Consider the following 22,160-nt stretch of genomic DNA (forward strand, 5'->3'; position numbering starts at 1 on the left):
GTTAAATATAATATTATGAAGTTAATTGAGTAAAATAAACATTTAGTGTTTTGAGGTTAGGTTGAATAATAACAATATGAATGTTTTTTAAACAGTTTGTTTAAATTAATTGTAAAATAGTGAAAAAACAATAAACTAAAAGTCTGTGGAAAATTATTACAACTTACAACAATCAAGTATAATTAAATAAAAAAAATTTAAAGATTTTTTTTAATTGAAAAAATGTTAATTATTTTTTCTTACAGAAAAAATGTAATTGAAAAAAGTAACTTCTATTTCAATTAAAGAGCCGGCACCTATCCAATGAATAAGGAGATAAAATAGAATTGACAGAATTCGGCCTTCTCATTGGAGTTACATTGGTTACATCGTTATTATTTAAGAAACACTAGTCATTCACGGTGAAATATATAATTATTTCGTTGTTTTTCACAAAAATTGAAGTACGAAATTGATTGCAAAACAATATGAATTGAACCAGGTGTCGAAAAGGCTGATTGTTGAATAAATTAAAGCAATCAAGAAGTTTTGGAGTATTGGGTCGTGATGAGCACCAACACATTGAATTTTTTCATTAGTATTTGTGGGGTCAGTGACGCACGCACAGTGGCAGGCGCGGTGTGTTTTTATATTTTTAACGATAATATGTGAATTTAGCGAAAACTGACGATCCGCAGTCGGAGGCTCTGCACCAGAGTGACTATTATTATCGGTAATTGCATTATTTTTTGATTATCTAATCATTAAGTAATCGAAACAATGAGTGATCTGCTAATTATGAACGAACACCATCGTTTAAACGCCATTTTGTGACCACGCATTCTGACATAAACACCAAACTTTCTAATTCTGTTGATATCCATGCGCGATATGTCCTAGGAAAGTCAACTAACATCTTTTTACTACATTTTACTATGTTCCAAAAAACATTTTAAGACAATTACAAATCAATTGAAAGCATATTATAGTGAACTTTTTGGCGCCAAATTTTTCTCATGTAAAATTACTTGCCCTATTTATGTCAAGAAACAGCTGTCCATCAAACATTGATAAAAAGTTTTTTGACAATTGTTTTTGTTTTCGCTAAATAGTTTAATGCTGATTAAATATTGTATTCAATGGAAACGTTGACTAGTGTAACAGGATCGCAATGATAAGATTGGTACGTTAACCGTCATGTGATCACTGAAAAAGTTTCATATTAACAAGTGTTTTTTGCACGAATTGCGGGCTTCAAGTCAAGGTCCGAATTCTTAAACTCACTCATATTCCACGGTAAATTTGGATATTTTAAAATGATAACAGAATCAAGTTTGTTTATTAAATATATAGACGTCATGGAGACAAAATATTTTAGATTGAATCCATATTTTGTGTTTTACAAAATTATTAATTTTTTTTTTTTGTAAACAAATATAATTTTGCATTTGTTTGCATTTTTGTATTATCTCTTTTTTTTTAAAAGAATATTTGAACAAAATTAACATTGTTAATCAATCACGTGAAATTTTATATGTCACATGCATGCTACTTTATTTTAAGAGGATTGTGGATTATTGATTTCAAATATTACGTTTTATTGTGGGAAGAAATATTATTTTCAAACATCCAAGCTTTGACAGTTTAAAATGAGATAAATTCCTATTAAAAACTCTTTTGAATAAAATTATAACATTTTTTTCTGGATAGTCTATATGATGAAACTATTATTTATATTTTCAATACGTTTTGTTACTATTTTTTATTTTACTAATAAAGTTTTTATACTTTTATTTTTTCTTTGTTTATTTTTATTTGGTATTTATATTTTTTTTATTATTATTTTCGTATTTATAAATATTCCCTATAGGTCTTGTTTTTATTCATTATAAACTTATGAAAAAATGTATTGTGTAAATATAGTTTCATATGAAGTAACGAGTAAATAGAAACTTGTAAAACAACATGTAAATATAAAATTGTAGTAAACGTATAAGAATGTTGCTAATGAAATGAAATTGTTTTTAATAGACCTGTTGGATGTCAGAAAAGCGGAAAAATGTCAGGTGATTCAGGATGGAATGCAGTTATACACCATCCCTCGGAGCTGGAGTTACAGACTTGGAATTGGGATGAAAATGACGGGGAACCCGAGAGGGAATTACCCTCTACAGTTGATATGGATGCGATAAAAGGAGGAAGCTGGAATCCAGCAACTGGACCGAATGGTAAATTTTAATTTTAACCCTTCAAGAAGTTAATTGGATTTTTTAAAAGATTTTCTAATAGTAATTTTCGAAAAAATTGTTCATCTACTTATAAAAAATTCACTATCAAAGATTGCATAAATTATTAAAATCCACAGCTTGAAATTTAATTATTATACGACATATGAAATACAGTTTAAAACCCTTTTATCTCATTAATTCAAATTATATTCAAATATTAAACTCATTACAAAGCACTTACAACTGTGTTGAGAATAATGATTATTCATTGATTATTTAGGAAACGATTCTATAGATTCCGAGGATGATTCGGAATCGGATGATGATAGTTCGGGAGGGACCGAAGGCAGCTGTTCATATTCAGATTCAAATACCGAATCAGACGATGAAAGCAGCGGTGAAGAAGAAGATGATACAGAATCAAATTCTGATTGTACTTCAAAACATAGTGAACAAACATTTTCCATTCGCGAAACAAACTTCGAACAGGTAATGTAAAAACAAAGAATAATTCACGAATTATGGCTATGATTGACTGTCTAAATATTAATTGTCAAGTGTAAGAGTATCTAAGATCATTTTTCAATGATACAATAATAATGATTAGGCTTTTCAAAAACTGATGGAGTATCCTTTTAAAAATAGGAAAATTAAGGAAATTTCAAATTACCATCCTTTTTTGTTTTTTTTTTTTTTTTAATAAAAAGATTGTCGCAGGTGAACCCTTTAAATTTTCACGTAAAAATTTAAAAATTCTCAAAATTAAATCTATATTATAGGGAGCACTAAAACTTAAGATCGCCATGAAGGCAACAAAAAAAGAGGATAAAGATAACTCAAAGTGTGATAGAAGCAGGCGAAATCTTTCTAGAAGAACTAAGACACCTAGTCGCGTTGCTAAGGTAAATGAATATTATTTTACACTTTTTTAAAAATTATTAAAAAATTATTATTATTTATTAAAATTATTTAAAGCAGTTGAAAATTGCTGTTTTATCTTTTTATTATTATTATTATTATTATCAACATTGGCAAAACATTAGCTAACGCTTAGTTTATTTCTATTTGATAACATGCTTTTTCTTAAAAACCATGGACGACTTAAAAAAGGAAAATTGTTTAATAAAAGCCTCTGAAACAATTTAAATAAATCTTTCAGATCGGAAGAAAATAATACATATCGAGTTCACAAAATTGTGATAATTATATTATTAATAATTTATTTATTAATTATTTATTTGCAAATTGTTGATATTTAGGCTTCAGGAGATAGTACTGATGATTCGGATTCATCGGCTAGTCCAGTGCCACAGTTTTCGCAACCACAGCTTCAGTCATCACAACCGCAACAACAACAACAACAACCACCACCACCACCACTACAACAACAACAAACCCAGCAACAACAACCTCAACTACAACAACCATTACAAGAAATAAATCAAGAAGATTTAGCCGCAATTTTACCCGATGAAGATCATGAGGATGCGCCGTTTGATGGTTTTGAGGACTCGGAAAGTGGTCGTCTTGTTTCCAAAGCAATTGAACGAATGTCACTTGGAGCTGATTCTGATTCGGGTGAAAATACCGATCAAATTCCAGTACCTGTTTATAGTTCAACGTTATTGCAACAATTTGTCGAAAAAACAGCATTGCTCTCGGAACCACGAAAACGACGAAATAAATTAGTAAAGAAACTAAATGAATCTGAATACGCTTGTGTATCAAATGTTTCACCCGATTCGGGTATTCAATCTGTCGATAACAGTCCATTACATTTAGCAATAAGTCCCGTAAGTCCACAAGCACCTACGTCACAATCACCCGTTCAAGTCGCATCAAAACCAGCTGTCAATGTTGACAGAGTTTTATATCCACCGAAACGAAAACCCGGGCGACCTGCCAAATTAGTTTCCACACAACCGCGAGGACCTGGAAGGCCTAAATTAAAGCCAGAAATTGCCGCCAAAATCGAGAAACTTGAGAAAAATTCAAATGAATCTCAGGAAAAAATTTCAATTGATCCCTCTTGCGCCAAGCAAACTGTACAATGTAAAACATTAACCAATTCCCTGTCGGAATCGCGGGACTCTAGTTTCAATAAAAAATCAAAGAACAAAAAATCAAGTCCGAAGAATGAGCCCGATGAGGCAAAATCGAAACTTGCCGAGAGTGAGAAAGTTTTGCCTACACGTAAAAAGTGCCTAAGTAAATCGAACCTCGAGAAGCAAACAAAAGATACGGAACAGCTAAACGAGCGGCTGGAGAAAAGTAAAGAGCAAAGAGAGAAAAATAAAGAACTGCGCGAAAAAAGCAAGGAACAGCGAGACAAAAGCAGTGAGCGGACAGAGATAATTAAGGAACAGACGGAAAAGAGCAACGAACGTAGAGAGAAACTCAAGGAGCAGAGGGAGATAAGTAAAGAACAGAAAGAAAAAAATAAAGAGCGAAAGGAAAAAAGTAAAGAACAAAAGGAAGAAACTAATGAACCGAAGGAGAAAAATAACGAACAAAGAGATAAAAATAAAGAAAAGTGTAATGAACAACGAGAAAAAGTAAAAGAACAGAAGGAAATAAGTAAAGAGCAACGTGAGAAAAGTAGAGAAAAAATTAACGAACATACGGAGAAAATTCACAAATCAGAGAAAAATAATGAGCGAAAGGAAAAAAATGTTGAACAAAGGGATAAAAGTATCGAGCAAAAGGAGAAAAATGACAAGAGACTAAGAAGGGATAAACACATATCCAGAAAAGAAACTGCTGAACTCCCCTCTGAAAAGCAAGAAAAAGTCATCTTAAATCGAATTCCAAGCGAAGAAAAATTACCCAATAATAACAAAAAGAGTACAAAAGAAAATCGATTAGATCCAACAACCAGCAAAAAACAAATCCCAGTGAAAAAACCCGTAGCATCAATTTCAAGGCGAGTCCTAAAAGAAAATAAAAGTAACAAAAAAACATCCGCAAATCTCGAAACAAATGTTGCTGTCCAAACAGTCATCTCTCTACCCGTCACAATTCCATTACAAACCGAGAAATTAGATTTCGGTCGAAAATATCAAAAACCCGAAACAAAAAATCAATCCGCCCATCATCACAAACATCGTCATCACAAACACTGTCGAAAATTAGTCGTACCGCCAAAAAATCCCGTGCGCGTCGATCCATTTATCGTTCAAGAATTGGAAAATTTAATTGAAGAATTCTCAAAATCCTGTACCTTGGGACGCAATAACATTACATCGTCCTCAAATCATTCCGAATTACCGCAAATATTTCGTGTCAAGAAAATCACCAAAAAACGAAAAGGCAGTGAAATAAATTCAAATGACGATCAAAAATTAATAAAAAGACGATTGAAAAAAGAGAAAATGCCATCAAACGTTGATTCAAAAAGTAGCACAAACTCAAATTCAAATTCAAGTTCCAATGAGCAACGACTTCCACTGAAAAAACGTCACTATCATGTTTCAAGTCCACATAGTTCACAAAGTTCAGCTGGCAGTTGTAACGAAACAATTACAAATTCCACCGAAAGTCATATAGAGGAGGCAATTGAGGCGACAATCACACGTTACGGTGGCGATTCATCATCATCAACAACAACAACAACACAAAAAGTCCCCGTAACACCGAAAAAAAGACATCGCGACACAGAGGAACCATTACCAGAGAAAATCAATACCGAACTTAATGATACAACTCCTCAAATTGTCACCACATCCGAATTGAATCCACGACGTAAGAAAAAAATTGTCAAAGATTTACGAGTGACTGTCACAAAATTAGCACCCGACACACAAATTGAAAATAAAAATTCCTGCGAAAAGGGCATTAAAAGTACTGGAGAAAAAGCAGGAAAAGTAGAAAAAGCAATAACGGAAAAAATTGTCAAGCCAGAAATTGCAAAACCCAATTTAGAAGTGAAAATAGAATCGGTGAAGAAAACTGAAACGCCAACAACTATTGATAAAGGTGTTAATTTAAATTTATCAACGACAAATTCAAATCTTAAAACAGGACCAACAATTGTCTTGAAGAAAAAAGCAAGAAGGAGAAAAGCAATTAATCGAACTGGTTTTCCAACGTTGAAGAAAAAGAAAAAGAAGAAAATTGTCGTTGAACCAATGGTAAAAGAAGTTGAGATTATTCCAACAATTGAGGAAACAGAAGTAAAGATTATCGATTCAGTTGATGACATTCAATCCGAAGAATCATTGACAAAAGAAATTGTTTCCAATCAAGATACAAAAACATTTGAAATTGTTGATCCACCACCAATACGCGAATTTTCACGACATTGTTTTCTCGATGATGATTCATGTCCAACAACAATGTCACTATCAAAAGAATCATCACTTGAATGCGATGGAAGTAGACCCTGTGATAAATTGTGTCCTGTGAAATTTGAAAAAGTTCAAGACTCACGAATTTATGATGAGAATGCAACACTCGAGGAATCATTGGAGAGATACAATATGAGTCAACGTGTTGCCGTATTAAATGAAGAGAATCTCAGAAAATTAGAACGTAGCAATTCACGTGAAACAGTAAAACATGAATTGTCCTGTAATAATAATTATAGTCACAAGAGACGAAGAGGTTCGGCAAGTCCTTGTAATTTAACAATAAGAAATTTAAAACGATTGAAAAATGCCGGTTACGATACGGAAAGTGATGCAATGCCAAGCAGTGATTTGGCGAGCGATGATCATGATTTTGGAAAACAGGGAAATTCAATACGTGGCAAGAGAAAGCAACCACGATGGAAGAAACGCTATTTACCAGCTGGTTTATTCTCAGATTATTTCAAAGAAGATGAGCCGAGAAAAATCACCAATTCCGATAGTGGAAAAAATAAAATGATTTACGATCCTGCGGAACATCCTCATGGTTTATTGCCACCGCCTTATCATTGTGGAAAATTTTTGAGACAGAGAAAAATTCCATTTCAATTGCCCTATGATTTATGGTGGTTGCATACTCATTCTCGTTTACCGGGACGAGATTTGGTACCTTCTTGGAATTACAGGTATGTTTATTATTTCCTGATTTAAATATCTTAAAATTATTTAACCTCTTGTTTTTCTTTTCTTTGCAGAAAAATTCGATCAAACGTTTATTATGACGTGAAGCCAACAACATTGTACGAGTCACAATCATGTGAATGTAAACCAGAAAGTGGATGTGGCGATGAGTGTATCAATCGAATGGTCTTCAGTGAATGTTCACCACAATTTTGTCCATGTGGTGAGAAATGTAAGAATCAAAAAATCCAAAAACACGATTGGTCACCGGGTCTACAACGTTTTATGACCGAGGCAAAAGGTTGGGGTGTACGTACACAAAAATCGATAAAATCCGGAGAATTTATTCTCGAATACATTGGCGAAGTGGTATCTGAACGGGAATTTAAATCAAGAATGGCAACAAGATACGCGAATGATACACATCATTATTGTCTTCATTTGGACGGTGGACTTGTGATTGATGGACATCGAATGGGTGGCGATGGACGATTTGTGAATCATTCATGTGAACCAAATTGTGAAATGCAAAAATGGAGTGTCAATGGATTACCAAGAATGGCATTGTTTGCCTCGCGTAATATTGACGCTGGTGAGGAATTAACTTACGATTATAATTTTGCACTATTCAATCCCTCGGAGGGACAACAATGTCGTTGTGGTAGCGATGGTTGTCGCGGTGTAATTGGTGGGAAAAGTCAACGTGTTCCACGATCAGTGGCAATTGTTCCTGCACTTATCGATTCAACGGAGAGAAAATCAGTTGGTAGACCAAGGAAAAATATTCGAAAATCAAATATCGTACAATCGACAAATTCAAAAGGTTTATGTAAATCTCGCAGAATTGGCGAATCAAGTTGTATAACAACACCGCTTATAAAGCCCATGTCACATCAGCAACGATGTTTTGCCCAGGAACATCATTGTTTTCTTTTGAGAAATTTTGAAAAAGTCAAACGCCAGAAGTTGCAAATTAATCAAGTACCACAACCGGGAAAAATTAAAGCAATTGGTAATGTTCAATCGACAAAGGAAAAGAATGGTACCGATGCAAAATCAACGTCTGATGCATTTTTATCACAGCTCACTGCATTGACAAACACTAATGCTCGAACTGTGAGAACACGAAGATTAGCGCAAGCTCAAGATGATCCGGAAGTTCACAAGACTGCTAAGTTAGCTAAGGTAAGTTTTCTTCTTTTTTTTTCTTTTAAAATTGTTGAACAATTTGACAAATTTTTGTTAATTTTTATAGGTTTTGAAGGATTTGTATTCCGTTGTTGCAACAGCTAAAGATGAGACTGATAAACTTTTATGTACACCATTTATGACACTACCTCCGAAAAGAAAATTATCGGAATATTATGATAAAATACAAGATCCAATTGATTTGACAATGATTGATCAGGGTATTGGAAGTGGGCATTATAAAACTGCCGAGCAGTTTGATCAGGATTTAATTAAGCTTTTTGATAATAATGTCAGATTTTTTGGACGTACTTCGGAGATTGGAATAGCGGCAGCGAGATTGAGAAAACTTTATTTAGGCACAAAAGCAGACTTTGTTTATGCAATAACAGAAGCAACTGGTCTTCCACCTTCGCAAGGTTTTTTGCCACCTCAAGGATCAACAGCAGGCGAGGAAGATGTAATTCGTTGCATTTGTGGATTACACAGGTAAATAATCATCATTTTTTGTAAAAACAATATTAGATTGTCGAAAATATTTCTGTTTGAAAAAAACAATATATTTTATTTAACAGGGACGAGGGATTGATGATTCAGTGTGAGAGATGTTTAGTTTGGCAGCATTGCGATTGTGTGAAAGCTGATACAAGTGCGGATTCGTATTTATGTGAACGTTGTCAACCCAGGACAGTAGATTTGGAAATTCCATTGGAAGGCGAGGAAGAAGAGGAAGGAAAGAAACATTATATAACACTTTTACGTGGTGATCTTCAATTGAGACAAGGTGACACGGTTTATGTTTTACGCGACACACCCGAGAAGCATACTTACAAAACCATTCAGAATCCTGATTATGAGCAAATGGATATTTTTCGGATTGAAAGGCTTTGGAAAAATACCAAGTAAGTTTCGACTATTAAATTCGAATATCACTGAATTGTATTTACACATTACGCAAATTTTACAAACAAATTTTTTAAGAAAAATCTTTCTTCAAAAGTAATTTTAAAATAGAAAAAAAAAATTTATTTTTTAAAGAAGAAAAATATTTAAGTACCTAAATTTGCCGAATTTTTAGGGGCGAGAGGTTTGTGTTTGGTCATCACTATTTAAGGCCACATGAAACTTATCATGAACCAACGAGGAAATTTTTCGAAAACGAAGTTGTTTGCGCACCTTTGTACGAAGCGGTTCCATGCGACTTGGTGGCAGCGAGATGCTGGGTTCTTGATCCTAGTACTTTCTGCAAAGGTAAAAAATTATATCACAGATTCAGCCACAGATCAGAAAAAAATCAAAAAAATTTTAACAAAATTTACATATCATGAATAAATTTATTTATTTTGAGGCAAATTGTGTAAATTGTATTTTATTTTAATTTAAAGGCCGTCCCGTTGGATCATCGCCGGAGCATACGTATGTGTGTGAACATCGTGTTGATCGAGCTGCAAGATTATTTACAAAAGTTGCAAGATCCAGACATCAAGTTTGTACGAAACCTTATGCCTTTGAAACATTTCCGGAACGGATCAAACATTATCGAACATACTTGGTTTGTATTTTTTTCCCTTGTTTTCTTATTATTATCTAAAATCGAAACAAAGAGAATTTACGAAAAAAAAATAAAATCAATAATTTACTTTATACTTTTAATTAAATAAAAAATGAATTATTTGACTAAATTAAAAATATTAATATTTAACTGATTAATTAAATTTTTTACAGCCTCACAGCCTTGATGGTATTACTGGTGGTAAATTATTGAAAGACAAGAAAAAAAATGGCTGTCAAGAGGTTGAAAATAATGGTCAAAAAGCAGAAACACGAGAAGTTAATCGCAACAATAAAGATCAACCACCAACATCACGACAATCCACGACAAAAACGAGACGTCGCTCAGGCGATAATTTAACGGTGCCTACTATTATTGTATCTTACGCTCAGGTAAAGTTTTATTTCATATTTTTTATTGTTTTTACCCAAAAAAAAAAAAATAATATAAATGTTTAATTTTTTAAAAATTTCTTTACAATTATAAAACTATAAAAATCAAGTTTCGTGTTTATAACACTAGTTGGGATTTTAAATTTCTATAAAAAAAATTCGATTCTTTTGATTAATACATTTTTTTGTATACAGCGAGAAGAGCAAAGGAAGAGACTGAATGGTATTCTAATGAATCTTCTACAAAGAATGCCAAACAAGAAAGATCCACTGGATTTGTCATTTCTTCTCGAAAGAAATAGAAGAAATCGCAAAAGACCCGGTGGACTTAATCCGTGACACTGGGTAATGACATGAATTAATTATATTTTAATTATAATAATTCGTCATCTAAGACATGTAAAATTTAAAAGAAATTTTACGTGTGTAAAATTAATTGCGTTTTTTATCAGCAATTACTTTTCGATTCTTAGATAAAGTGATTGCGATATATTTATAAATTTTTGGGCAAGGATCAGTGCATTTTAATTTTCTATATAAAATGCACTGTTTTTTTCTCTTTTTCTAGTTAGGTACATTGAAAATAATGTAAGAAATTATATTTTATTAATTTTTCTTTTCATTTTTAATGTTACATAATTTTTTTTTGTCAAAAAAATCGTCGTTTAATAATAACCTTGCCTTTGCCTTGATTCAAGGCTAATCATTTTTTGTTTCTTATCGGAAGTTTTAATAGAATTTTAAATATAAATGTTACAGTTAAAGTGTTTTTACAGAACATTTTTTTTGCATTATGTTTTAATCATGATATTCAAATTTATAATTTTAACTTGGCATGAATTAGGAATTTAATTGAAAATTATTTATAAACTCGTTAAATGAGTTCTTATTTTTGTAACCGAGATTTTCTTTTCTTTTTTTTTGCTAATATATTTTGTTTGTAATTAGAGTTTGAATTTTAATTTTGAATACATAGGTTTTGGATCTTTTAAAAATGTTTTATAATTTATTAAATATTAATGAGCTGATGAGCTCGCAGTAATAAGTTATTTACAAATAATATTCACGTAAAACTAGTTTCGTTAGGAAGTGTTTCTTTTCGATAGTTTTATTGAAGCTATTATTAATTATTATTATTATATTAATTTATATTATATTAATATTAATTATTATATTGTCATTAATTATTCTTATTAATTATTATTTTAATTATTATCATTATTAATATTATGATTACTATTATTATTAGTTATTTTTATTATTATTAATTATTATTATTAATTACTTTTAGTAGTAATTTATTTTATTTGGCAGTGGTTATATTTTAAGAACAAAAATTTCTAGTGTTTTTAAAAGTTCATATAATTATTTAACGTTTCGAAAGTTCTATATTTTTCAAAAAAGAAAAACTTAAAAAAAAATGATTTATATTTATAAGAAAAATTTTCGAAAATTGACATTCTTGTCTATTGTGTAATTAAATGCATTTTAGAATTGAGGGAAATAAGTACAGTTTGAGTAATTCATTGAATTGAAAAAATTCATTATTTGAAAATGTTCAAATTATCGTTTTCCAAATTTTAATATAGTACATACATACATTACGCTTAATAATTATATTATTGAGTTTTGTTGAAAAAATTGCCATATTGTGAAAGAAGCTACAAAATAATGTGTTTAATATATTATAATTTATAAATTTAAGTTAATAGTAAAGAAAAGCATGGTAAATGAATATTGAATTACGAAAAAAGAAGATTCGTTTCGAGAATCAAAGTATATATATATGTATGTAAACTTATCTAATCTTGCATAAACTTTAAAAAAAAAAATATATATATATATATATTAAATTAATTTAATTGCACGTTAGAGCTAGTTTTTGAATTTAATATTGTGACCCGGGGTTCCGCTGTGAAACACATTATTTAATGTATATGGATAATTGTACAGAGTTATATTTGTAAATTATTTGTATGCTTGTCCGAAATAAGCTTTATTAGAAAACAAGACAGTTAACTGTACAAATTATACAAATATACAACAATATCGTGAGTGTAAATTGCACTCGATTGCACAACAGTAGTATTATATTTTTCATAACCCCTGATATAATCAGAGATGTATGTAAATTAAATAAAAAAAAGTAAAAAAGAAACAAATTCTAGATGAATATAAACGTTTTAAAATTATTATTATTATTGTTGCAATCAATTGCGTTGACTCTTGTTTATTGTACATCATAAAATCGAAATGAATGAGAAGCGAGAATCATTGCAGTTTTAAAGATGCTATTTCTGTAAATACACAATGTTATGACGTATTTATTATCATGCTATTAGATTTAAAAAAAGCGCTCATGTGCGTGAAATGTGAGTGTGAAAATGAAAGTATGTCTGAGAGAAAAAAAAAGTGAAATCAAATGTATAAATGATTTAAAAAAAAAAAAAATTCATTATTCATCAAATTTCATTAATATGACAATTTCATATTATGACAATCCTGCTTAAAATTTGTTGACACAAAAAAAGAAATTTGTGATTGGGTTCAATACAAAATATTTGTCCGTCCCTAATCATCTTTATAAATAATATATATATATATAAATATAATATATACGATATTTCATTTTATCGTCGTCGTTAGTCAATTTTCAATTGAAATTTTAAACAGGAATGTTATAGACGATCCAAGAACCAGATTCAGTAAAAACAAAACAAAAACTTAATAGAACATCTATGTATCTATAGTCTTTTAGAGTAAATCAAAAAGTCATGTAACAGCTACACACATAGTGTCTCAAGCTATTAAAAAGGAAAAAAAAACTTCGAATTGGCAATAAAGTATTTTATTACTGAATTCGTTATTTTTTTTAAAACCCCTTTCTTTAATTTACAGAAAATTCGAAATAATGAGTTTTTAAATAAAATAATGTGTTTGAGGTAAATTAATAATTTACTTATCCAGAAAAGTTCTGATGTAGTTTAATTTTCCGGAGATTTACAAGTAAATAATTAACATTTTTAAATAGGGATTATTAAAGTAAGAAACTTGTAATTTTTGACTTTCAGCATAAAATGCTAATATGTATTTACAATTTTTTTTCTTTTTTTAAAATGATACAATTGTGACAGTGATAAGTGTAAAGAACTACCCATTCTCTCCTCTTACAGAATATATTTTGAAGACGCTCTAAATGGAATCTATTATAAAATGAATCTCCCCATTCTGTATCAACCTAAAAATTTTTCTAACATCCAACTAATCGAAATTTTTAGTGTATTTATATAATTAAAATTAAATATAAGTAATATCTATTGTGGTACTAGTTAATAAATTTAAAAAATTTTAAAAAAGCGTCCAAGTAGATGCAGAATAGGGTAGTCAAAAATTTTTTTTTTTTTATCTATTTCTCCATCATTATTATATTACATATACAAGTGAATATACATATTTTGTGCTTGAACTGTGAAAACGTTCTCGTTTTCTTCGAAGCAATAAATTTGAAGGACGTGAATGAGACCGATAATTGGAAAATTCTTAAATAACGCATTTTCGCTCTGATCTTCCTCTTCTTTTTCTTCTTTTTTTTTTCTTTAAAATCTACGCTTATTTATATATGTAGAATATAATTAATGCTTAGAATGCACCGGAAACGTGAGCATTTTATCACAGTCTAAGCATTGCATATTAATATATATATATAATATTTATATATTTATATTTATAAAATACTAATTCGCATCGTACATGGACTAGACTCGATTGCTTATCGTTATCCACAGTTTTTTTTCTTCTAATAACTTATAAGAAAATGAATCAACTTATGAGACAAAAACTGTGGAACACAAAAATAAAGTTTCATTTGCAAAGTTAATTTTTTTTTTTTTTTTGTTGAAATTTTACTATAAAAGAGAAAAAACAAAAAATATAAATTTAATTTATAAATACTGATTATTTAAATGATAAAACATTGTAATGCTTTTAATTAATTAAATTAATTGATTACGATTAAATAATAAATATACAATTTTACGAAATTTTTAATTCCGTAATCAAAATTTTTTTTTAACAATAAGTTACTTATTATTAACTTTGCAAGAAACATTTTGTTTTTCTTTGTTTTTTTCAGACAATGGAAGGCTCATTCGGCTTCACTTTATCTTCATTGCGTGTATATATATTTATATATGATACATAAATAATGCATAAATTAATTAAGTACTAATTTTACAAACTTATTAACAAAATATTGGCAAGACTGGATTTCAGATGGACAGAAAAGTGTTGAATCAATCCTGATTAAATAGACAGACTGACTATAAATTTACATCATTTTTAATAATTCTTTAGAATCGTTATACATATTGTTTTTTTTATATATTTTGTTTATTCGTCTGATTATAAAAAATGATTGTCAGTAATATGTATTTATAAATATTAAACTAATAACCGTTATGTTAGTAATACTATAAATTAATTAATTCTTATTTTATACTTTTTGGTAAAATTTTCAATTGAGCAACTAATTTTTACGGTATATAAATTTGTCTATCTTTGAATTAGGAGTGATTCACTGCATTTATACTTTGCTCAGTCTCCTGAATTGTCGGAAAAGAATTATTTTTTTTTATACTGTCTGCCAACTTTTTTCTTTTTCTTTTTTTTTTTTTTTTGAGACAAAACAATGTTTTCTAATATCTCTTAAGGAAATCTGCGTGAAATATACTTTTTCTTTTTTTCTCACAACAGCCATTTCCTTAATTGGCAATACTTAATTTATTCACGGAATAAAGAAATCTAAGAGAATATTATTTTGGATTTTTATTTTAATAAAAAAGAAAAATATTTAAAAATTGATAAAAAAAAGAAATAATTTTTTTGAATATAAATTAAAAAATTTAATATTTTTTTTGTGAATTAAAAATGTAAAAATGAAAAAAAAGAAAATAATAAATACTAAAAAGTGCCTTTATTTCGTGAATAATTTTCGTACGATTACTGATTTAATGCCAATAATAAATATTATAACGACGTGAGTTTTTCTTTTAATTACTGTCTTTAAGTTAGCTAACACATATCACAGAATACGTATTATCCATGAGAAAATTTTATTAACATAGGTAGAGAATTTATTGTACAAAGGGGCTATTCAAAATATTCAATTCTTGATTCATTAAATCAAGAGGAAATTGTATAAATTGCTACTAATAAGCTATATTTTATCGCCAACTTAAAAAAAAAGACTCAGACCAATTAATTTTTTACAAAATTAATATTTCTCTGGAAAATTCATCTATTTATATATAATATAAATATTTTGCTACTCACAATAACGGAAAACAGTTTTTAATTTAAATTTGAATTATTTTACCATTTTTTTTTTGTAAAATTATTTTAATTCTCATTTCAAAATGAAAACTTATTGTTTTTTTCCCTTTTACTCACATTCTTGTGGATTAAATTTTTAAATAAATTCTAAAAAATAATTCCACTAAATTAAAAAAATTCTATGTTTATATGTAAATATGTATGCGTATATAAAGCTTTGAAAACGATATGTAATTGGAAAGACGTTCTTTTAAAAAATTTAATTGGGAAAACAAAATTACTGCGCGTGCCCCTAAATATTCTCGATATTATACGGATAATAATAATAATAATTGCAGAAAATATCGCACTTTGGCTTTCTATTAAAAATTTTTCAAAAAACTGCATTATAGAATGAAATACAATTGTGTATATAATTTTTTTTTTTTTTTTTTTTTTTTTTTGAATTGGAATAGCAGTAGAAATATAAAAATGATATTTACTTCCGGGGGAGGAGGGAAAAATGTTAATTAATCGATATATTATTATGGATGAATTGATGCAATGTACTTTGTCGTACGTCGTTGAAATAGTATGAATGAGTATATTACAGAATTGTACGAAGTCTTATTATTTAAGCGATATTATCTGTATTATGTTACAAGCGTGCGATCGCTAACCCGTTTTTGGAGTGATTAATACGGTCTTGACATCTGTAACAGAGAAAAAGAAATCGTTTAGAATTTTTACAATATATTAATTGATTATATTAATTAATCGCAATAAAAAAAAATGTTACCTTAAAAATTACTGAAGCAATTTGTAGTATAGCAACCGATACCGATATGAAAAAACGCAAAAACATTTTGACAAAAACGCGAAAAATTCTTTGTCTAATTTTGTTTTTGAACTGAAAAAAAATATCTAAAAATTGTTTAAATTAATGTGTGTTTGAATTTGATTACCTAAACATAATTTTCGGGTGTTTAAAATTTCTGATAATTTTAAGAAATATTAATAAAGATTTTTAAATTTTTCTAAAAAAAGAAGATTTTTTCTTTAAAGAAAAAGAGATTGAAAAAGAAATGACTGCTTACCTTGATTGTGAACTTTAGATGAGTGTCGAGACGATATAAAGACTACTGGTTGAGTAGGGTGTTAGTCACCTCAGAGATGGACAGCAAAGGACTCCCAGCGTCCGGTTTGGAATCTGTGGGGCAGCCGGACCCATCATTGAGCCCGACGATCCCCCCAACACGTGATGATGCGTTGGATAATACAAGACGTTGCTGCTGTTGTTGCTGCTGTTGGTGGTTGTGCTCGTCGTGGTGATGGTGGTGACGTTGCTGATGATGGTGTCCGTTTCCATGGGTATGGATATGTTCATGCCCATGTCTAAGCCCATCCCTACATCCGTTATCCCTGCCGATGGTAACGTGCTGCAATTAAAAAAAAAATAATTACCATCAAATACAAAAATTTTTATTATTATATCTATTCTTGCATTTTTTTATAGTGTCTCTAAATTTTTATAATCTAAAATAATTAATAGAATGATTCAAACGATTTTTTTTTTCATTTTTAAACAAAATTTCAAAATATGTAATTATAATCATTTTTATTATTTATTACTTATTATTTAAGTAGTAAGTAAATAAAAATGTTTTTTTTTATCGTCAAATCTTTTGCAATCTATAAAAATCAAAAACAGATTTGTTACAAAGAAGCGAAGTTCAAGAAAAAAAATTAATTTTTACAAGTACAAATTCGTAATTTTGAAGAGAATACAAAAATCTTTTGAATAATTTGAGAGAATTTGGTGAAAATCGAAATTGTGCTTTAATAAATCTAAAATTAAGTTTTATATGGATGAAGTAAAAATTTAATAATTAAAAAACTCTTCTAGAAAACAATAATTAGAATAATTTTGAAATTTTTGGGTGTTAATGATATTTGATGGAAAGAAAAATAAAAATTTAGAATTCTAATTAATTATAACTAATTATTTGCTATTAATTATAATTAATTAGACAAATTAATAAAAAAAATTGTTTGATATTTATTTTAAGAGGTTTTTTTTTAATTTCCACAATTAGTTTTTAAATTTTTTAATGATAGACACGTCAAAAAGTGATAATACCAGTCGATATCGAACGGACGTGATAAAGAATTTTTAAAGATGTGGATAAAAATGATTTATCGAAAAATTGAAAGTAATGAGGATATTTTATATTTAAATATTTTCTTTTATTTTTCATTCACCATTTTTTTAAAATCTTTTTTACGATTCCGAATAACCAATTGTACGAATATTGAAAAATTAAAATGATGAATATCATCAAAATTTATTTTTCTTTAGTTCTCGATAATGACAATTTCTTCAAATAAGTTTTTCATAACTACAGACAAATGCTTGAATTTTTTGAAAAATTTGTAATTTTTTTTAGTTATTTTAATCAAAGGAATAATTTTAGAAAAAAAAAAATTGACGCCTGTTACCAACGTGAATTTTGATGGATTTAAAATTTCACTAGTCCTTGATTAAAATTAATTTTACACGGAAAGAAAATTAATATTTTCATAAAAGTATTTTAAAATTGTAGGACAAAGCGAAATTTTGATATCTGAAATACTAAACTTTAAATGAAACTTATATCAAATACTTTTAACAAATTTTAATATAACTTTTTTTGTATAGTTTTTTTTTAAAGTTTAGTATTTCTGATATCAAAATATTGCATTGTCACATTTTGTCCTACAAAATTATATAGTACATTTTTAGGCATTTCCATGAGAAAAATTGAATTTTCGTCCATGCGTTACGATGACTAATCGTATCGCTGTATCTTTTTTCAATTTTCTTATAAAATCAAAAAATCTATTGGACACGTTTCTATTTCCTTATCTCTTTCTCATGGAACAAAAAATGTTTATTTTATAATAATTAAAAAAAAAAGTTATAGACAAATTTAGTCATCGTGACGAATGTCCACGTTTTCATGGAAATGCCCTTTTATAAAATTTGATACCAAATTTCTTTCCGTGTAAATTAATTACGTTTAATAAAATCGGCTAGTGTGTGTCCCATAGGCAAGTCGCATTAGATAGATATAAAAAAGAAGAGTGAAAATTGACAAAAATAAATTAAAAAAAAGGGTGAAATTTTTATCATGGATCGTGCATTATTATTTATGAGAACGAGAGAAAGAAAAGAAGAAGAAGAAGAATAAAGAATATAAAAAATGCAAGTGTCACCGACCGTCCGACTCGACTGGCACCCGGCAAATAAAGATTGAGTGAGTTGACGGTGACACTCACTGGGACGTGTGCCTTGGTGGTGCGGGGTGGTGATGGTGGTAAGGATAGTACTGGTAGTGATGGTGATGTTGGACTCCTTGCCATACCTCGGAGCCCGTGTCCCCATGACTATGACCAGGATGAGCGTGCGTATAACCAGCGGCAGTTGTTCCATAATGAGCAGTGGTAACAACAGGATATTGCAATTGTGACGGTGGTGGAGCTTGTTGTTGTTGTTGCTGCTGTTGTTGTTGTTGAGCTTGCAATTGTTGCTGATGAGCTTTCAATCTCGGTGGACTTGGAGCTGTTGTTTGACTTGTTGGCGAATTACGTTTCCATTTACAATCACCATTTATTGAATTCATTTCAGCCAATGATTTCAATGGATCACCACTATTGGAATTTGCATTCACTGAATGTGACGATCTTGTCGAACATGGTGTCGGTGGACTGTAACTTCCATTATTTTTTGGTGATGTACGATTTGGTGGTGCACCCCACATTAAAACTGTTTGTCTTGGCGCTTCACTGCCATAGAGATCGGGTTTGACGTCTTCCATTTTTGGCGTGAGAACACCGTTCGCTGCCGAAACTGGTGAACTACCAGCTGAATTACTTGACGATGCACCCTCAAGGGATTGTCGACTACTGGCACGAATTACATTCATATCACTCGCTGAATGAATTGGTGGTCCACCTGTCACTGGACTCGGTGCATACGGTGAACTTCCAACACTGCCTGGAAGTCGTGTGTCAGTGTAATTGTACTTTGGTGAATCGCTGAGTTGTTGGCAGTATATTTTCTCCTCGGTTTTGTTACCCAATTGATGACTGTCATAAGTTGGCAACGAAACGTCAATGAAACCATTGTAGGCCGTTGTCGTGTGATACTCTGGATAATAGGAACCCAATGGTCGATATTGGAAAATATTTTCCGTTGCTGTTAGGTACCTGGGGAAATAATTAATCTTTTTTTTAAAAAAAATTCCGAGGAATTTAAATGTAAAACAAAAATCGAGATTTGAGGGAATTTACCTGTTATCGAGAGCAGTTGTAGGATACAATGTCTGATGATAATTGCTGGTGTGACCGATATAGGTGGTTAAGGAGGGATCGGTTGCTGTGGCAACTGCAGCTGGTGCATAAGGCGTTGCATACATTGGATTGAGATTACTGTATGCTGCAGCAACGGCAGCTGCAGCACTTGTATCGGCTGTCAAATAATCAACTGACGTCACTGTTGGTGTAGCCGGTGGCGATATTGATGATTGATTTGTCAATTTGGTGCGTTTATTTCGACAGGTTGACAAAAAATCCCTCAATTGTGTTTTATAACGTCTGTTGACTCGTTGAGGTGTTGGTTGCGCGGGAATTGTTGGTGTCATCGTTGATCCTGACAAACTATCACTATCAGAAAAATAACTGTTGGTTAGTCCTGCGTCCAGGTAGCTCACCTTAAAGTCCATTGTTCTCTTTCCTAATAAATCTCTACCCTCCTCCTCCCTGCAAATGATAATTTCATTTTTAAATTCTCGTTATTTAATTATTAGTAAATTGATAAAAAAAAAGAAATTAATTTAAAATTTTTAAAAAATTTAAAACGGTTTTAGAATTTTTTTTAAATTCAATAATATTAGAATCAAATTAATTTATTAGTTCAAAATTAATTTCGCAAAAGAAAAAGAAACTTACATGAGAGGTCGATGAGTACTAATGACAAAGTCAGGTTTGGAGTTTTTGTACACTAGTCTCGAACTGGTCTGCAACCATTGCCAGCCACCGTCTTTTGTTTGAAATCTATAAGCGATCATACCTGACGCTCCTGTTTTTAATACTGCAAAGAAAATAAATCACAAATATTATTTAAAATCCATTTAAATTTTTATTGTTTGATACAATTTCAAAAAAGCGATATTAAAAAAATAATTTTTATATTTAAAAAACTTTTTATTCACTAATTACTAAAATTAGAAAAAAAACTAATTACTAATTATATAAATTTTAATTATATCATATGTGAAAAAAAATTCTTTAAAAAAAATAAAATTAATTCTTACATTCTTGATGAGCGCTGGCAACGTATGCCAAATCGTCATAATGAACTAAATCATAACCACCGAGATTTGCTAATTCTGCATCGGAATAACCCAAAAGCATTTTCCCTCGTTGGTCCATTGAAACGAGAGCAAGATCAAGTTTGTGTTTGCTTTTGAACATCACTTCTTTTTGTGGTACTTCCAACAAAGAAGGCGGTCCAAATGGAGTACAGAGAGCAAACAATGCTAATGGTGGCTCCTCCGTTTTTCTATTTTGGCCATGAAGCACTTTTACTCTTCCCCTGATGTCTAATCTCTGTGAAAAAAATATAAAAATTATTTAATTGATTTAAAATTATTTATTTATTTATTTTAGAGCTGCGGTGCAAGTAATTTTCTAGGCACATATATTTACTAAATGAATTTATTAATTAAATTTACTAAATTAATTTATTAAATAGTAAATAAATTTACTATATTAATTTTTCTAAATAAATTAATAAATTGATGACACAAAAATTAAAAGAGTTTATAAAATTTTTGTCACAATTATTATTATATCAGTAGTAGAAGTTAATTTTAGTCAGACTTTCAAAATTTCCAAAATTATAATTCTTGTAATTTCTGTTTAGTAGTAGAAGATACTTTTAGTCAGACAAAAATGTTAACAATTTGAAGTTTTAGAATCAGTAGGTAGGTAAAGAATGTTTTTGTTAGACAGAATTCTATTAATTTTAGTAGTAAAAAACGATGTCGGTCAGACAACACTTTCCTTAATTTTTAAAAATTAAAGTCTGACAATGAGTAGTAACAGTAAGTTTTCGACAGACAAAATAGTTAAAAAATACAAAAAATATTTAATAATTGTAATTTTTATTCATTAATAGTGAAAATAAGTTCTAGTCAAACAGAAAATTGTATGTTTTGGTAAACATTATAAAAGTAGAAAAACACAGTTTAGTCAGACAAAACTTATTAAATTCTTGTAATTTTTGGATTAGTGGTACAAGAAAGTTGAAGGCAGACATAAATTTCTAAATTTCAGTAATTTTAGAGTTAGTAGTAAACGTAGGTTTTTGTCAGACAGAATGGTTAAAAGTCTTGCAATTTTAGATTTAGTAATAAAAAGTGATCAGACGATACTGTTCTGG

General features: G+C 29.6%; 2 protein-coding genes across 6 annotated transcripts in view; one reads left to right on the top strand and one right to left on the bottom strand.

Moving 5' to 3' along the window:
• The first annotated feature begins 83 nt into the window (after window positions 1-83).
• On the top strand, window positions 84-13,225 carry LOC127286863 (histone-lysine N-methyltransferase ash1). 2 transcript variants are annotated; one of them, XM_051313468.1, is made up of 12 exons: window positions 84-712; window positions 2,011-2,207; window positions 2,488-2,696; window positions 2,987-3,109; window positions 3,467-7,239; window positions 7,309-8,419; window positions 8,490-8,911; window positions 8,998-9,324; window positions 9,501-9,673; window positions 9,808-9,974; window positions 10,148-10,366; window positions 10,562-13,225. In XM_051313468.1, exons 2-12 carry the CDS (start codon window positions 2,039-2,041, stop codon window positions 10,703-10,705), a joined length of 6,837 nt encoding a protein of 2,278 aa, XP_051169425.1. In that variant the 5' UTR covers window positions 84-712; window positions 2,011-2,038; the 3' UTR covers window positions 10,706-13,225. The 2 variants fall into 2 exon arrangements, with proteins under 2 accessions (XP_051169425.1, XP_051169426.1); XM_051313469.1 differs by lacking the exon at window positions 84-712 and adding an exon at window positions 726-1,162.
• Window positions 13,226-15,008: 1,783 nt separating this feature from the next.
• Window positions 15,009-22,160, bottom strand: part of LOC127286868 (aryl hydrocarbon receptor protein 1) — a 100,019-nt gene continuing 92,867 nt past the window's right edge. For 2 of the 4 annotated variants that reach the window (XM_051313482.1, XM_051313479.1), the window contains 6 exons: window positions 21,031-21,325; window positions 20,666-20,807; window positions 20,009-20,476; window positions 18,995-19,924; window positions 16,774-17,115; window positions 15,009-16,389 (listed from right to left, as the gene is read on the bottom strand). In XM_051313482.1, the coding sequence (XP_051169439.1) occupies window positions 16,839-17,115; window positions 18,995-19,924; window positions 20,009-20,476; window positions 20,666-20,807; window positions 21,031-21,325 (2,112 nt within the window). In that variant the 3' untranslated portion in view covers window positions 15,009-16,389; window positions 16,774-16,838. Of the gene's footprint in view, window positions 16,390-16,773; window positions 17,116-18,935; window positions 19,925-20,008; window positions 20,477-20,665; window positions 20,808-21,030; window positions 21,326-22,160 lie in introns of those variants that run through there. The other 2 variants (XM_051313480.1, XM_051313481.1) reach the window with 2 other exon arrangements.

This window comes from Leptopilina boulardi, unplaced genomic scaffold, assembly GCF_019393585.1.
Source record: "Leptopilina boulardi isolate dan_hultmark-lab unplaced genomic scaffold, ZJU_Lbou_2.1 LbouV2_364, whole genome shotgun sequence".
In the NCBI taxonomy this organism is placed as follows: domain Eukaryota; kingdom Metazoa; phylum Arthropoda; class Insecta; order Hymenoptera; family Figitidae; genus Leptopilina; species Leptopilina boulardi.